Genomic DNA, 17,347 nt, shown 5'->3' with positions numbered 1-17,347 from the left:
ATTTGTGACAGGCACTTAGTCTGGCATGCGCCCGGATACGGTCGTTCTGAGGGGTGAGGATAGAGATTACCCAAGTTCCGATACGATGCCTTTTCATTCTTAAACTACACGTTTACACTATTTTCGGAACGATCGCTTACAAGTGTCCCAAGGGGGAGAGGTGCTCAAACAACGTTTCAACCCGCTCCCCCCACAGATCTGGTTCTACGATCCCTTCGGAACATCATGCATGCACTGTATGGCATGGTATAGGTACAACAGTACTTGCAAAAATTGTCTGCTCTTGCCCGCACGTTCTACGATGTTGCTGCTACCTTTCTTTCGCGAACACCGTACACATTTCGTGCTGTTGCCTTTCTTTCGGGACCCGATGGATGGAGTGATGGTTGGCCGAGTTCAACGAACGGCCGTCCCGGATTGTTGATGGTACCCCGTGGGAAGCACGAGCGGGATGCTTGTCATGCCCGAGTCGGCCAGTGCTGGCAACACTGGCGCTTTTACAATTGTTCCATTCCACTTTCTCTCCATTGTGTCGCCCACGGGTGGGTGGGTTGCTTCGGCTGGCTTTGTTGGGCTGGGTTTGGTTGCGTTATGGGACAACAAACGAATTTGCGGACAAAACGTACGATTTATTTCATTTCGTCGCGCGACTACAGGACCAGTCTCTTGGATTATGGATGTGAGTGTGTGTACAAGGTACAAGGGTACGCAAGAGTGCGTACAGATGACGTCCTCTCGCAAGAATGCACACCTTTTTACCCCCATCTCCCCCAAAGAACGTCGCTCCACGTGCAAGAGCAAGGTTGGAACAACTGTTGAACCAAATTTGCAATTTTGATGCGTCATTAAGCGTGCCCGGGCAGTGCTCGGGGACCTAGTTAGAGCTGTCAACGCGTGATGCACTGATTGCTCGTACCGTCGTCACCGGCGTCGCGGTCCGTCGGTCCGCTCGTACACACACCCATCCTGGGAAAGCAGCAACCGGTGGGCACCTGCACCAGCGAATCGCTGCAGACCGAGGAAGACGGGTGGGCTGAGACGAGCGTACAGTTGAGTGGACAGTTTATGCTGTTTCTTCTTTCGGGTTCGGGTTGTTTGCACACAGCGCAACGGCAACGTCTGCGAGACCAAGGACCCACCCATTGCCAAGGTTGCACCAATTATCGAGGTCAAGCTAGGTGCAACCAACCCGGGCATAGGGCTCGGGCATAGGGTGAACAGACGGGAACGTCGTCGGAGTGCAATGTGGAACTCGCTAAAAATAAGCTGAAATTGTTCGGTTCGAGGACCTGCGAAGTGTTGAAAAAGGAAATGCTTTTAGTTTGGAGTACAGCGCTGGTTGTTTCAAAGTACGGGTAAATGTACCAATAGTTTTGCAATTTGAAGAGATAAATATAAATATTTTTCAATTAACATTAACAATATATATACAATTCCTTACTGGAACCATTCGATCGATACACGGTTCCGATTAATTTTGGGTTTGATATCGTGAACCTATAGTAGTAATATTCAAAATAAATTAAACTAATTTGAATGTAATTATAATGCAACGGAGCTTTGGAGATTGTTTAACGTAAAGGACAAGCATGAATCATTATTGGCGAATATCTGTACTATTTATGGGTCAACAATGTATGATTTGGTTCGACAAACACAATTAACAAAATAGCAGAATAAAGTTATTTTTTGCATTATATCATACATTTGAAAACAGTTAATAGATTTAAAGTAATTTTATAAAGAACAATTAAACCCAAATACAAAAAAAATTCAATATCGTATGTCCATGTTTGGAACATATTGTGTACATAAAATTACACAAAAATGAAAGTATATATATAGTACTATATTACCAAAATCATAACATAACTTATCAATTATGAATAGTGCTGATGAATGCTTTTATAAAATAATGGATTTTACGATAGTTTTGTTAGAGCTTTTCAAGATGTAAACCTCTTCGTAAAGGCCAGTGGACGTTGTAATCTCGGATAAATAATTCCATTTCGTTCAATTTGCTGATAGGTATATATTCTTGTATACTTAATCTACTAATACCACTACTAACACTATCATTACTTTATTAATTAATGGATAATGAAAACATAAAATGTGCTAAAACTTAATTATGATACTACAGCACCGATAATATTTTCATCATATCTTGTCCTGACTGATGAAATCATCACAGCTCGCCGCAGTGGTCTCGAAATATTGTTACGGCCCCCGGGAGATAATTTTTCATCCCGCCAGTTGTTAATCTTCACCGCACACATCCACAAGATCATTCATCGCGCACGTTACATTTTCATCGGCCCGACCCGTCCCAGTCGTCCAGAACAGGATGATACTCCACCGGCTCGTTCCTACATCCGGCTAAGCTGTCCATTGCACGTCGCATCGCAGGAGGATTGAACTCTACCAGGACCAGTTTGTTGTTGTTTGGTGTGTAGAATTTGCACCACCGCTGCAACTGACCAACCGCACCGGAAAGCGATCGATAGATAAGTGTGACACGAAGAAGAGCAGGGCGCTGCCGCTGTCGGCACGGTTGTCGGCGACAATTCGCGAACGAACTGCCAAAGCGAACCGACAGGGGAGGTTGAGATCCGATTGCAACCTTGCAGCCGCCCCCCTTCCATGCATCCTCCAATCCCCCGCCGTTTAGCACCGGTTAGTAAGGCGAGTTCTTCGGATAGTTCGCTGCGCCCGTCCGAAAGGCAACAGATTTTCCGGTTGCTGCGACAATTATAATCTTCCTCCCGGGATCTAATTGATGTAACATCATGGGCCCGGCACGGAAGCGAACTCGAGCGAACTAGCAGCGACACGCAGCGGTTTCCCATACCTGTCATAAGCGATGCGTATGTGCAGTCTATCTCTATCTCTCTCTCTATCTCTCACCCCGTTGACTCGCTCGGGCAATGATATAACACTTTATGTATCACTCGTTTTGTTTTGGGCCCGTCTTCTTGGGGGACGCTAATAGGCGAAACCGGCCCCGAAGCAAAGAGCGTTGGCACAAACACCAGCACCGTCTGCCCCACCGTCGTCCCCCTGCATCGTGTCTCACGCTCATCCGGTTCGAATGACATCGCCCTGCCCTGGGAGACGAAGAGGGATGCGTAATGCCAATGTGGCGGGTCGGGTCCGCAAATTTGCCATATTAAAAGCAACTGCACTAAAATGTGCACTTAGCGTAGCCGGCTGTTCTCTTCCTTCCCTCCCCCCTTTTTCACGGGCTCCGGGGGGGATCCTTCCACTGGGTCCTGATCGGCAAGAATCGTTGCATTGAACCCGAAGCCCTGGTTCGACCCCTTCATCACGAACGGATTAATATAGTGGCGTGAATCGGTCTCGTGGCCATTTCCAGTTTGCTCCCTTTGCCCCAGGGGTGGAAGCGAGGTTGTCCCGGCGCGTGTTTGATACCCCTGTGCCTGGAAGGACCGGAGGTAAAGCGTGGTGGAAAGAGATCATGCAACACACGCACCAGAGAGAGAAAGAAAGAGGGAGCAACAAAATACAATGACACCTGCAATGCTGCATTGGGCGTGCACGGGGCTGGACTGTCTGGAATCTCATCTAAATGACAATCCCAAGATGACACTCCGGGATAGGGGAATGTCGTTGACAGGGATCGCCCTCCGGAACTCCAGAGCTTGTTCATCGGCGGGGTAGGTATGGCTGTATTCTAGCAATTTGCATTCCAGCTGAGATAGAATCACGACCGAAACACCTGTTTGCGCCCGGACGGCTGGACGGAAACGTTTACGGCCGTGTCGGTGGGGTGAAAATCAATAGGCAAATTATGCGTAAAACGTGTATGTGTATGTGTCGCTGTATGTGTGTACTTGCACACGGAGATGCTTGGACCGGGCTCTGTAGGCTATACTCTGGATCAATTATCAAATTACATTCATTGCATACTAGGCGATTGCTACTTGAAAGCTGTAGCGTTATGGATGCTGGTGTGTCACGATCGCTTAGTCAGCTCGGTAGAGCTTTGAACAGCAGCAACAGTGCTTGGTCTATAGAGCTGGAATGTTGCCATCGATGGGCACTGACATGAATCATGCACCCTCTGGTGCTCTGGTCGCGCGCGACGGAATAGTATTTAGAAAAGTGTTAGGAAATCGAGAACGTTTGCTGGGCAACAAACTAGCGTTCGCAAATATTAAGCATACCAATTCCTAGAAATAAGAGCTAACATCACAGTTATTGTGCACCATTACCGTGAGTGCTAAAGCTAAACGATATGCGGACAGAAAGCTTTAACACCGCCAATTGATTGGGCATCTCGGATTACTGTCTTTAGCGTATTTGCGCACCCTTGTCCGAGCGTGCCCAGCCGACCACCTGTTTCACAGATCAAAGCCCTCAGCACTGCAAGGGTTGGCGTGAGAGTTTACTAATCTCTAACATGCGCTCTACCGCCAGCGCAAGCCCTTAATGACTTAACAACCGCTAATAGTACACGGTTTAGGTTCGCTTGGTTCCGCTTCGAGCTGCGATCGCTCTCGAATCGCTGCATCAGCTCAAAACCATCGCCTTCAGGCTCGAACCGCCCGTGAACCGCTACCTCATGCAACAGGTACAACTAGATAGCAAAAAAAGAAAGAAATAAAATAACGCAAGCTCACTTTGCATAACTTACTGGGCGGCCGTTCCCAGGCGGTGCGATTTGCAATTATTTCCGCATTTTATCGCGACACGCACCGAAACGGCACCTCCCAAGATACGGATCTCGTCTTGCAGCACATGTTGCTTCCTCCACCCACCCATGGCGCGCGGGGTGGCCACATTTGACAGAGGTGGCTAATAAATATTTACTCAGCAAAGCCGCTAAATTACGGCCTGTTTATTAGTTTTCCCGTGCGCAAATACTCAACCCACTTGTGGAATGGGGCGTTGTGGAGCGAGTGCGCGCGCTCGCTCCTATACGAGCGTTCTGTAGTAGGCCACACTTGCTGCAGTGCTCGGTGTTGGCCGCTGGATAATGTAAACCACCCCAGCGAGTGGTGGTCCCAACGGGCAGCATTAAGTGGAATTTGAACAAATCAATCACACCGAGCGATCGATTACAACAATGTTGCTTGCTCGATGCGTCGAATATCAACGATATCAACGTGATATCAACACGGTAGGAGCATTTCCTATGACGAAGGTGAACACTGGTTGGTGGTGTTTGATCCTTCGTCGTGCTCTTCGTGAACTTTTGTTTTTGCTGCTGCTGTTGTTCTTATCGCGTATAGGGAAATTGTACGACTCAACCAGCTCTACTCTCGGCGAGGGAAGCAAAAGCCCGCAAGAGTAAGTGTTTACCCCCGTGTAATAATTAGTTGCACCCGGTCATGCCGTATTTCGCTTAATAACACACATCTACCTCTAGCGTATCTCGGTCTATGTGCAGTGTGTAATGGCGTGCGTTTTGCAATACCTACCATTGATCGAGTGCTGGCAGCTCGATCACGCAAACACTGCACGGGCAGTGTACGAAGCTCGGGCAGACCTGTCGTTGTCGAACTCATCACCCATCTATCCTTAATGCACGGTCATCATTTACGATCCTCCGGGCCAGGCCGAGCGAGGGCAGCGGGCAAGGCAGTGTGGGATCACACGGGCGGTGCAGAACTGGAGTGATAGTTGCTTGGTACGAGCGATCCGAACGAGCCAAACCATTAGTCAGGTGCGAGAGTGTCACAAACGGTGCGCTGCGCCCGGCGGACACATTCGTTCGCTTTGTTTCGACTCCTTGGGCGGATAATGTCAACCAGTGCTCTTTTCGCGCCCGGCGTGCAAGCGTTCAAGATGGGTTTACTCGCTAACGGCGATCGGTACCATTTCCGGGTCATCATCGTCTGGGCTGGGAAGAGCTGTGCGTAACACACTGCACGACTCTATTGTTTTCTTATTTTGTCACGAGACGTAAAATGTACATTTTTAGTTTATTGTTAGCCTATGCGGGGAAAGCGAGGGTCATCATTGTTTGGTAAAAAATGTGCATGCTCGTCGCGAAGGTTGCCAGCTAGGTCACCTGCGAACAAAAAGAGAATTGTTTCCCTTAATACAGCTTGGAAATATTAATACGAAAACATCAACAAACCAATAGAACGACCACATAGAAAGTTTGTTAATGTTTGTCTTAAATTTTATATTTGTATTGTATTTGCTATTTGTATTATGTATCATGGCCGATTGCGTGTTAAAGAATAGCTTCAATAAAGATTTGGTAAATAAATAAAACATGAAACACTGTGTCCTTCAAATAATCCTTAACTTCTTAGCTTCTTTAAGCGTTTGGCGTTTTTAAAAACAATATAAAATTTATAATTTCCCTCGATTGCTGTGCATAAAATAGCTTAGACCAAATAAATTTACAACACTCGACCGATTGAAGCTTTATAGGGTTTCTGTAGCCAGCCCAACATCGGAAGCGAACAATTCAATTCCTTAAAATACATTACAACAATAAAAATGGAATCTCGAATGATCTGTCCTTGGTTGCTCGGTTTACACACGACATTCATTTGACAATGTTGAATATGGATTTTACGGATAGGAAATGAAGCTTACAGTGTTTAGCTGGCTAGAGAAACACTGTAAAAGTTTGTTCGATTTTTACTAAACAAATACGATCCGACCATTCATTTACAAATAAAACACACTGTTATGCATGATACACACGCTTCACATTTTTATTACTCTCTTTTTGTTATTTTTAAATTTTTCGCAATCGCTTTTTATTGCGATCCGGAGTCACTGTCGCTGTCGTCAAGTGCATTATGCTGCAATATTAGCTGTCGAAGCGGAATGCTTCTCTTTACAACATTTTGTATGATTTCGTTCCCTAAAAATGTCCAAGACACGGATCAAAATTAATCCAAATTCCACTAAACACAATTGTCGGCAGTATATTTACCTTGCACCGAAACCAAACAGCAAACCAGCACCACCAGCAACAGAGCGAAAAACACGTTCTTCATGTTGAAATGTAAAATTACTTCTGATTTAATCAGCTCGCTAATCCTGCATATTTATAGTACTTTGCTAGACGGTGGACTGACTGATAAGATGAAATACAGCGAATGATGATAATCGTATATAGCGTTGAAATATTTTATAAATATACGAGGATGGCCACTATACATCAACAAACATAAATGCGAGATAGTTTACTTCTTCCTGTTTTACATAACAAAACGGCAATCCAGAGCTTATAACTACGACTCAGTATATGATTAGCCAATATTGTGCTAACTGTATCAAACGTTAGAAACGTAAGTAATGCAACGTGAAATTGATACAACCATAAGAGTTATTTATTACTATGCATTATCTCATAACTCATTTAATTTCATAACAGTGAAATAAGCTACTTATGGGAAAAGATTAACATCCCACCTTATTTTAGCCTTCTTCTACTTCTATTTGGCGTAAACGTCCTACGCAGACATGCCGGCCTATACAGGCTTTCAAGACTTTATTCAATACCAAGCATTCGGATAGTCAGTCCTTACTACGGGGGTACGGTCCATTCCCGGCATGAACTAATTACGGGCGTGTTATTGAATAGTTCGAGTTGACGACTGTACTACGGGACCGCCCCCATGGCCTATATTTACTATAAAATACAATTTGTACAAAAATATAAATATTTGGATGCATGGCTCAAATAATTTTATTGCACAGAGAATAAATTTTTACCATTTAACATAACATATAAAAATGCCAACAAACCACTGTTTTACCTAACCATTCATTATTCAAAATATTATTTATTATTATCTTTTTAATTGTTTATTAAGGTCCATAGACGTACTATCAGCCTGATCACGGTGTTCGAACGACAAGCCTAACGGCAACTGACACAGAAATTTGAACGAAACTTCGAACAAGAAAATTTTATTTTTTACATTTTAATGTGTTTTGAATAGTAAAAAAGCTTCAAAAAGTCGATTAAACTCTCTTCGATTTGAATTGATTGGAATATTCCAATATATTGCTGTTCGATTTGAAGCCTGCTGGTCCATTCGATTGCCGTTCGAACTCCGTAATGAGGCTGTAAGACTGTATACATCTCCTATTTTTCGTTTTCATATTGATTATGTGTGTGATTTGTTTTTCTTTTTTAGAAATAAAACTTATTTCTTTTTGGTGTCTAGGAATTTTGTCAAATCTCAACATCAAAACTCGGTGATGTGGCTTACAGTGGCGAAGTAACACGAGATTCTATATTTTAATATCTTCTGCTAAAATCTTTCTATCGAAAAGTTTCTGCCATAAACCGTCACACAAATGTAGGCCTGTCTGAAGAGTCGAGCGTATTGTGAACGCATTTATTAAGAACGGAAAAGTGTTGTGACAGTTGCAGTGCATTTAGATTAGCTCAGCATTAGCGAAAAGGACATTGGTAAATATAAATAAAAAAAAAACACGTGACATCTAAACAATTCGTTGTTGATTACAGTTTATTTTTATTTAGTAAGATTTTTTCGTCATTTTGTATTTCTTATTCAAATTTTAGCATCTTGTTGTGTGTTTTTTCTTTACATGTAAACGCGTTTAGGGGAGTATTTTTATCCTTCATCAGGAGACATGCTGTCGCTTTCGTCATGTGCAAGGTACGATGTAAATGCTGCACGATGCTGCGAGATGCTCCTTTTCGCCAGGTTCAGTTTGACTTCACTGCTGCTTGGTATGGGTATACCTATGTATGGAATTATATGAGTTAAGATAGAACAAGATGAATGGAAGATAAATTTCCTAAAATTCTGCTTAGTTATTACCTTGTGCAACAACGATCGCAAACACCAGTGCTACCAGCATCAGGGCGACAAACACGTATTTCATTTTGAGCGTTACTCTGATTTGCACTTCCTCAATCGAACCGTTTTATATGGTTTTGCACGCAACTGATTAGATGATAACACGAACGGCACGAGTAAAGCATGAAAAAATGTAACAAACATTCATTTGTTCCTGATTTGTTCTGATTCCATTGGATGCAATACAATCTGGCATTGAAGATCAATAAGTTTTTATTCACGAACATCCTACTTCAGAGTTTGTTCAGATTTTTGTTAATTTTTTTCTATGGATGCACATTTAACGATGGGCAACAGCATGACAAGGACATTTTCGCACTGATGCTATGTGCACCTTCTAGGAACGTAAGATGTTAACTGCATAGTTGAACAATGTTTCATGATTTATATGCGATATTCAATGAGTTTACAAAGCAATACATCAGCAAACTAACCACCCAGTAATGGCTTTTCCTTTTGAACACAAATTCCCCTGCCAAGAAAGTAAACACAATCGGAAAGGACGCCGAAGAAAGGACACCGATAATGCAACTGAGTGGTAATAGATCATGCCCCGTGGAATCCCTCCAGCGTCCTAGTGACTCGTAACGACTCGTAAATCAACCATCAACGGTAAATCATCGATAATGGTCTAACGTCACAACTGTCAGAAGGCGTGAGACCACCGGTGTGAGTTGTGGAGTGTGCTAAGGTTTTGTTTACGATGTGTTTTCTACCTCCATCCCGCTCAGCAGAAAACGCATTGATCAGCTTCGGTGCAACCGGGTAAGGTGTCCGTCGATTGGAATCGGATTGATTAAGATCGTTCCCGCTTGCTGTAGCATTCCGTACGCAAGCCATCCAACAACAACGGCATTCGAATGATATTTCATACCCGTGTACAGGTACGGCCCGATCAGCTCGCCTACCCCGGCAATGCAATGAAGCTGTAATGGTGGCGCTAATTTGCTGCACATTACTGGTCCACGGTTGCGTTGACAATTATGCAAGGGTGGGGCGCACTGTGCTCGAGCTTCCCGTTAAGCGCGGCGCTGGCTGATTTACGCCAAGCTGCACCAGTTCTCGATCGCTGATCGAATGCACCGATAAGCGCAACTGCACCGGATCTCGCCGCGCGCTTGAAGGTCAGGCTAGCGGGCGGCAGCATCCGCGTGGCATTTCACAGGCGAACGGGTCCGGCGTCCTTGCGTGGCCTCCAGGGCGTGTTACGTCAGCCCGGCGTACTGGCTGCGAAAGTGAAATCGAAGCTGACATCCGATCCACCGTCCGGCAGCACACAGCTCCCCGGACCTCTTGGTAGGGGGTTGATCGGATCAATTAATGGACGCCATTTGCCATCTCAGCAGCCATTGTTTGCTAATGCTGCGGTACGGCGAAGCAGTCCCATTAGTCCGGGTGCAAATGGAGATTCCGCCCAGGGAGCAGCTGAAGGAGTCGCAGTTGTGTGTGTATGTGTGTGAGCCCGGTAAAATTTCTCGCAAAACAATTTTGCGTTGTTAATGGCTAATGGTGTAATGAGGTAAAGTCACAGAAAATGTCAGTGTCTTGTGAAAGTGACATTTTCGTAAGGTTTAACTATGTTATTTTAAAAATCAAGAATAAAGGCATATAAATATCCGATCAACACAAATTCAATTTGTAATTCAAATTTAAACATGCAATCGCCATAGAAGCTGGTTATTGTCATCTTCGTTAAAAGTTTTTTTTAACTGAAAAATCACAAGCTAAACTTACACGAAAATGGATAACAGTTTATTAGTCTCTTTTTATGTAATAATCCCGTATTAAGTTTATTTTCATCAAAAACAAACTCAACTTGCATATCAATTGGAGGTAAAATTAATCTTTTAACTTCCATCTTCATATTAACTACTTAATTAGCATAGAATATGTCTTTACCAGTCATTATTGTTTATGAGTTACCTGAGCGAAACGTATCACAACAACACATCAAGCAGCGGCGCAATGATTCGAAAACGCACGACTCGCTGGCGTGCAATGGCCGAGCCATTTCGAGCGAATTGCTCATTTCCTGGGATTTCATTCGATATTGTCCACGCCGGCTAAACAACACGCAAAAAGGTAGCAACCAAACGAAGGAAAAATACATACACACACACGAATCTAGCAGCAGCGTCACAACCCTCAAATTCTCTTCAACAGTGTCGCCTCCCGCCGTGCTCACCTGCTTTTCTGTGGAGTCAGCGACACTTTTCGTCGTACGCGCGCGATTCGTTCGCGATCGCGCTCGTGTCTTGGCGCTGGCCCGCTGGTTGGTCAGAATTGGACCGCGGTCCACCCCGTGACCGAGGTCCAGCGCGTGTATCAAGTACGCAAAATTAATCATAAAACTGACTAATCAAATATCGGTCGCACCGCCCCCTTTGCTGTACGGGGCGCGAACGCATTTCACGGGTTTCTCGTTGTGCGTGCCCGCTTCTTCGGACTGTGTTGCCCGTTTGTTTGCATGAGCGTGCATATGTGCATGTGTGTGTGTGTGTGTGAGAGTATTTTCTTAAAACTCCCCCAAAGCACCACTTCTAACCGACCGATCGGGGCAACCGAAAGCCTGTGGGAAAGTGCGCCGTGGGCCAGTTAGCGTGAATCGGTCAACACGCGTGCGCGAGGTGCGATGAACGGTGCACCCGCGCGCAATCCGCAACTATGGCTAGCGCAAATGCAACGTACGCCAAAGCACGGGCTCGAGCAGCAAGCAGACTAAACAAACGCAAATTCAGATCGACTCCAAAACACTCCGCCAGTTGCTTTATTGAATGAATGGAAGCTGAGGTAGGTGTGCATGTGCGCTGGAGCTTGCCTGCAAGCATCAGCAGACCTTGTTGCGTTTTCTGCATCGAAGCTGTCCCCCTTCCCAGCAACAAGCTCAACAATACCTGCAAAACCCGGAAGCTGCGTCTGCGCAAAACTAATGCCAAGTCTGAGCGGGGGAAAGGGGGGCGTTCTCTGGATGGGGAGGGGTAGGCAATAAAATGCAAAACCGCGATGTGACACCAAGAAACCGAGCGCTGGTGTCGATGCAGTTACCGAAGCAAAACCTACCCTTACCCGGCAGGCAGATAACGTCCATCCAACCTTCCCCGCCACACTGATGTCATTCGTCGGGGCTCCGGCACCGAAGTGGGCGAGTCTGACGAGGAAAGGGATACGGGGCCGGTGGTCGCTCCAACAATCGATCGATAAATTATTCGCTAATCAGTCGCGAACCGTGTTGTCAACTGTGCAGTGATTTCCGGTACAAGATCGACTCGATCTTGCCAAGCTCCGGTTCGGTTATGCCAAAGGGTCTTTAGGGCAGTCTCCCGAGTACCGATGCGGGTGCGGAGGGTTTCATCTAATTCTGACCACCCCGGAAAAAAATATACAAAACAAATGCCCGACCATCGTGGTCGTGGATCGAAGTCTACAGCCTAAACGCTGCCAATTAGTGGTTCGCCTTCGGGAGGTGGCAGGTCTTTTTTTTCTTCGAACAACACTCACCTCGCCGGTGGGTTCTTCGGCACCCACGGGGCAGTACAGAGCCGTGCACGAGCGTGCGATTAATGGCCATCGCACCGGCGCGGAGGTTCTTCCCGTCATCGTCCACTGACCTTAGCTCGATCGGATCGGTAGGGGATCGCATTTTTCGCCGAGCTTAAGGACACTCGCGCTGCATTAGACAACGGGCCAGCCAGCCAGCCCCTTGCGCTACAAGCGTCAATTAGTGGGATGAACGTGACGACAATGCGCGGCGATACGCGACGACACTCTAGGCGCGCGCTTGCTGTAGGGCGATTTATATTCTACCAGCGTTTCAAACGAGCGTCCTGATGTGCTCATACTTTATCCGCGCGTGTGTGTGTGAACGGTTTTTTCACGACAACATAAACGCGCTTATGCGGACGGGCACGTTCGTCTATTTGTCATAATATTGATCCTTTCCAGTGGTCCGACACGATGGCTGCTTCTGCACCCGTCTTCCCCCGTCCGGAAACGCTGAAACAAGTGTAGATGAAGCAGTTAATGATATCACTTTAAATGATTGAGTGTTTATTAAAAGGCGCTGCGTACTGAAACGAATTCGCGCACGGGCAAAACAAAAAGAAAACGAACAAGCAAGCGAGCGATGCACCCGACGCGATGCTTGCCACGTAGCAAATCGGGGAGGGAACAAAGGGAACGATCAAGAAGGAGTGTAACCCCGGCCGGTTGGTGGACGCAGGGGAAGCGCTGGCTGCCCTTTGGGAAAGGGTCGGTCGGGTCCGTCATCGCCTAGCTGCTAATGTGAAGTGCGTCGTGTTACCGTTTTACACTCGACGTCAAACTTGTGGTCGCTGGTCCACAGAGAACTTGTTTAAGAAGTGTAACTAAACTTTTTTTATATTTCAAATGGTGAATAATTTGGTTTTAGACGTTTAAGATTGACGAGCATTTTTCTAGTTATTTTATATTAATTTTTTATGGTATTTAATATTCAAAGCTAATATAAAATTTACGTGTATCAATTAAATATTCATCCATCATCACCTCTCAAGCCACCTCTCAAGCCAATATACTATAAAAATCCACTTTTTTTACAAATGCACCTGATAGTGAAACATTTTAAATCATTCCCAGCAGATTATTTCCCACTGCTCACAACACAGCCACCACTGTACCGTACCGAGATCGGGTACGCGAGATTCGTTCTGATGCGCCAACTTAATTTCTCAGCCCCGCGGATCGTGCCTCGCGGAACCCCGCGCTTCTCCGCATCGCGCAATGCGTTTGCATAATAACGAGCGTGTCGCTCATTCTACGCGTTCGTCGCAGCCTAGCACGCCTTAGCCTGCGCCGCACCACACCGCTTTGCGTGAACCTGGTGCGCGTTACACACGCAGCGCGTAAGAAAGGGTGCAAACAAGAGAAGCAACGATAGCTCTTCCACGTCCACCGGTTCTCACGTTTCTCCGGACCGGCCGGACAAAACGCTTATCGCGGGATCTTTGCTTTTTTCTCGCGAGCGGGCGCGCGCGCTCGCGTACACACAGTAGCGCGGCACCCGCGCATAGCTATGCCGCGGATCGGTGAACAAGATTAAATTGAATGCAAATTTTATAATTCATAATTATCGATCATCCTGTCGCTGTGATAGCGGGAGTGTCGACCGTGTCTACCGCCATCACGAAGGAAGGGACAGTGCGGGAACAGTGGATGAGGTGTGAGAAGTGACTTACGCATCGAAAACTGCCACCGATGAACTACGATGCTCCCGCAGCAAATGAGACATAATGAGCGCAGTTTGTAAAGTGTGCTGTGGGATGGCGGTGCCGCGTGTTGTTGATGTTGTGTCGGGAATAGTGCCGGGCAGGGTTGGTTGCTACTTCTGTTTCAGGTGGTCGTGTGCGTGATGCATACAGGGTACCGCATTTTCTGGGGAATTAAGTACGCGCGTTAAGCAGATGTGAATGAAACGGAATGTGATAATATGCGATAAACGTATAATCGTTGTCGCGGTGTGTACTAAAACGCATCAAAATGACAGTCGTAATTTAGTTAAAATACACAGTTCAAAATGGTCATTTTGCGTAGCTATCTTGCTGTCTCGCAAACGAGCATATGGCTCTAACAACTTCTTTACAATTTGGTATTCAACTGGAATCGATCACAGTGCAATCGATCGGCATCCATCAACAGTCAAAGATTAGAGCCTTCTAAGTGCCGATCGGTGTTTAGTCGCTTTAAAGTGGTCGTGCCCGAGCTTCACAAGCCACAGATGTAACACCTTTTAAAGATTAATCTCTTGTCATACCTTCGGCCAGGCTACACGCTGGGAGAATGCTCCGACATTGTAAACGGTTCGCCAAGCCTTTGCTAAACTGCACAGCACAGAGAACACGCTAAAGTGTTTAGCACGCCGGACAACCTGCCGAGCATCGTTTGACCAGCCGGGCGGTTCCGGGAGGGCAAAACAGCAGTAGAGAAGTTGTGCGCGGCACTAGCGGATAAATAATCCACAGCTAGTATGCAATTAGTACTTAATAAAATAATGAAAATGCAGCGCACAAGAAAAGTGCAGCGGCGCAAAAGAGCACCGGTTTGAGCAGCGCACCTGGCAACAATGTTGCAGCGGGTGCATGTTCCCCGTCCTACCAGGCGGCCATCGTCTCATGGCAGGAATTTGCTCCATCACAGCCACCAACAACGGCGTAGCAATCAAACATCGTCCGACTTGCGGGCGGTCTTTGACGACGTACACAACTCACGCTTTCAGTCAAGTGCCGTGCGCTCAAGAGGGCACCCAGCATGCGCCCAGACGCAAGCCGCACGAGTGACGGAAGGAGACGGCCGAGCATCGTCGTGGGAGTGCTCCGGAAATGTGCAAGTGCATCGGCGTGGAGTGGCCATTGCCAGCCAACCAACCAGCCACCACCAGTCCTAGAAGGTCTTCCATACAGCTCGATGCCTGCGGTGCAATCCAACACGATGACTTAATCCGCCATTCAAACGTCGTCTTCGATCGATACCGTCTGTTGCCGTGCCGGTTGATAAATGACTGGAGCAGACTGGCCACGGTCTGGCGTCATCGCGCGCATCTCACACCGCACATCTGCTCGGGACGCATCCGGGATTGGGAGACTGGCAGTGGCCGGAATTGAACGTATCCTGAAGGCAATCGAAACGTGTGGAGCTGCCAACGGTACGGTCCAAAGTCCAGAAACATTCTCTAATGACGCAATCTGTGCAAACGGAACAAACGGAAGCCATGTCTGTGTGGGCCAATCGTATATGCTTCCGCATATCCGCGCAACCTTTTTGTACCGTTAGCCTCACGGTACCGCTAACAGAGCGGCCAAACGATGCTGGATGCAGGGTATATGTATATCGACGCGCAAAAAGGAATCCCCGTCCGAAGCGTTTTAAAGCCCATCCAATACAAACGAAACGAAAAGTTTTCTCTTTCGTACGCCAAAGCGAATGCTAATGCTGAAAACATTAGCAGTGAAAAGGTACGGTGCAGGATGTGCGAATAGGATTCTTTCTTGTTTCCGCCTGAGTATTTGACTTTTGAAACGTCAAGATTTCGCTTTCTTTGGGAAAATGGTTGAGTTTGTAAAGAAATCCGACACCATTTACCGGTTCAGAGAAAGCATTCAAAGTGAGTTGTTTTGTTGTTGTGAATGGCTCAAGAAAAGAAAGGCTGAGGGAGATGTTTTATGTGCAGCTGAATTATGAATGATGAGCTGAATAAGAACGTAATCCAATTTCAGCTCGTAGATAAAGTTATTTTGAAGTTTTGAAAGTTATTTTGATCGACGATCGGGTAAATAGATTATTTCTAATACTTGTTTGCATTATATTTAAAGCATTTGAGTTTCTCGAGATTCTCGAGATAATCTAATTCAATCGAGCTTTAAGCATCATAATTTAACAGTTATTTTCTATTTCAATTATTACATACATGTTAGATCAGCACAAAGTTAGAAATACTTGTTTGCTTTATAATATATTTTGTAAGAATTTTGGAAACAGATATAAGTCCAACATTTCCAGGATTATAGAAAAATAATTCAATACATTCATTTTTCTTTGGCATCTAGCGATCTTGATTTCGGAACATTTTTGTTTATATCAGAAACTAATTCTGTATGATTTTTTTAAATCAAAAATGTTGACTTACGACATTGATGACTCAATTTTACTGTTTGATTATTATTATCAGTATTTGCGTGTTTTTATTTGCTTTAGTAAACGATTTTTATCCTAAATTGGGAAATATAAAACATCTTTGCGCCTACCATCAATAACATATTTTGTTACTTTATTTTATTTTTTGTTACTTATAGTATTTTCTAAGACATTCAAGTTTCTGGTACTGAAAATTGTTTACCAGTGTATGATGATCCATCCTTTCAAATGCTTTCAGCACAACGATACAAAACATGCACATTAAACCCATCTGTCACCTGGACCGCAGACTTCCATCTCTCACTCGTCCTTTCGCCCTTTCGTCAGTTGGCCAAAATCTGTTCTCGATGTTTTCTCCTTAGCTAAACAGCATCAAGTCCTTTTGGCACTTTGCTCTGTAAAACATTTACCCATGTGGTAAGCGGTGGTAGATCTTTACAACCCCGAGGCACCGAAAAAAGTGCTCAGATAAAAGGACATTTCGCTGCCGCATGATGGTAACGGTTGACCACAGACTGCACAAAACACACCGATGCTCGCCGTTCGGGTGCATCCCGCCCAGTCGCACTGACCGGCACAGGCTCGTCGGTAGACTCTCACTCTCGTTTGGTCTTAAAATAGTCCGATTGATTGCTGTTTGAGTGACGCGTGTAGGAAAAGTACCGCATCGCTGGGATAAACCATGTCCCTATCACGATCACGATACGGGAAGGATCTGGCCGGACCGGGCAGATCTTGAAAGCCATAAAACTGCCACCGTTGGGTCACCGCAAGGGTCGACTGTCGCGGTTGCCAGCGAGCAGTAAAACCATTTGCACACAATGGTAAATTAGTCGCAAATGCTGTGGGCGTGC

At 45.7% G+C, this 17,347-nt stretch overlaps 1 protein-coding gene and 1 long non-coding RNA gene across 2 annotated transcripts; both read right to left on the bottom strand.

Moving 5' to 3' along the window:
- Nucleotides 1–608: 608 nt before the first annotated feature.
- On the bottom strand, nucleotides 609–6,036 carry LOC133391493 (uncharacterized). Its single transcript, XR_009764997.1, has 2 exons — nucleotides 5,445–6,036; nucleotides 609–1,289 (listed from the first exon to the last, which is right to left on the bottom strand). It is a non-coding gene; the product is annotated as an uncharacterized LOC133391493 (long non-coding RNA).
- Nucleotides 6,037–6,670: 634 nt separating this feature from the next.
- On the bottom strand, nucleotides 6,671–7,008 carry LOC1272845 (uncharacterized). Its single transcript, XM_311762.4, has 2 exons — nucleotides 6,923–7,008; nucleotides 6,671–6,850 (listed from the first exon to the last, which is right to left on the bottom strand). Exons 1-2 carry the CDS (start codon nucleotides 6,984–6,986, stop codon nucleotides 6,744–6,746), a joined length of 171 nt encoding a protein of 56 aa, XP_311762.2. The 5' UTR covers nucleotides 6,987–7,008; the 3' UTR covers nucleotides 6,671–6,743.
- Nucleotides 7,009–17,347: the final 10,339 nt, after the last annotated feature.

This window comes from Anopheles gambiae, chromosome 2 (assembly GCF_943734735.2).
Source record: "Anopheles gambiae chromosome 2, idAnoGambNW_F1_1, whole genome shotgun sequence".
Classification (NCBI taxonomy): Eukaryota; Metazoa; Arthropoda; class Insecta; order Diptera; family Culicidae; genus Anopheles; species Anopheles gambiae.
Note: the sequence above shows the minus strand (reverse complement) of the source record. Positions and strands in the feature narration are given on the sequence as shown.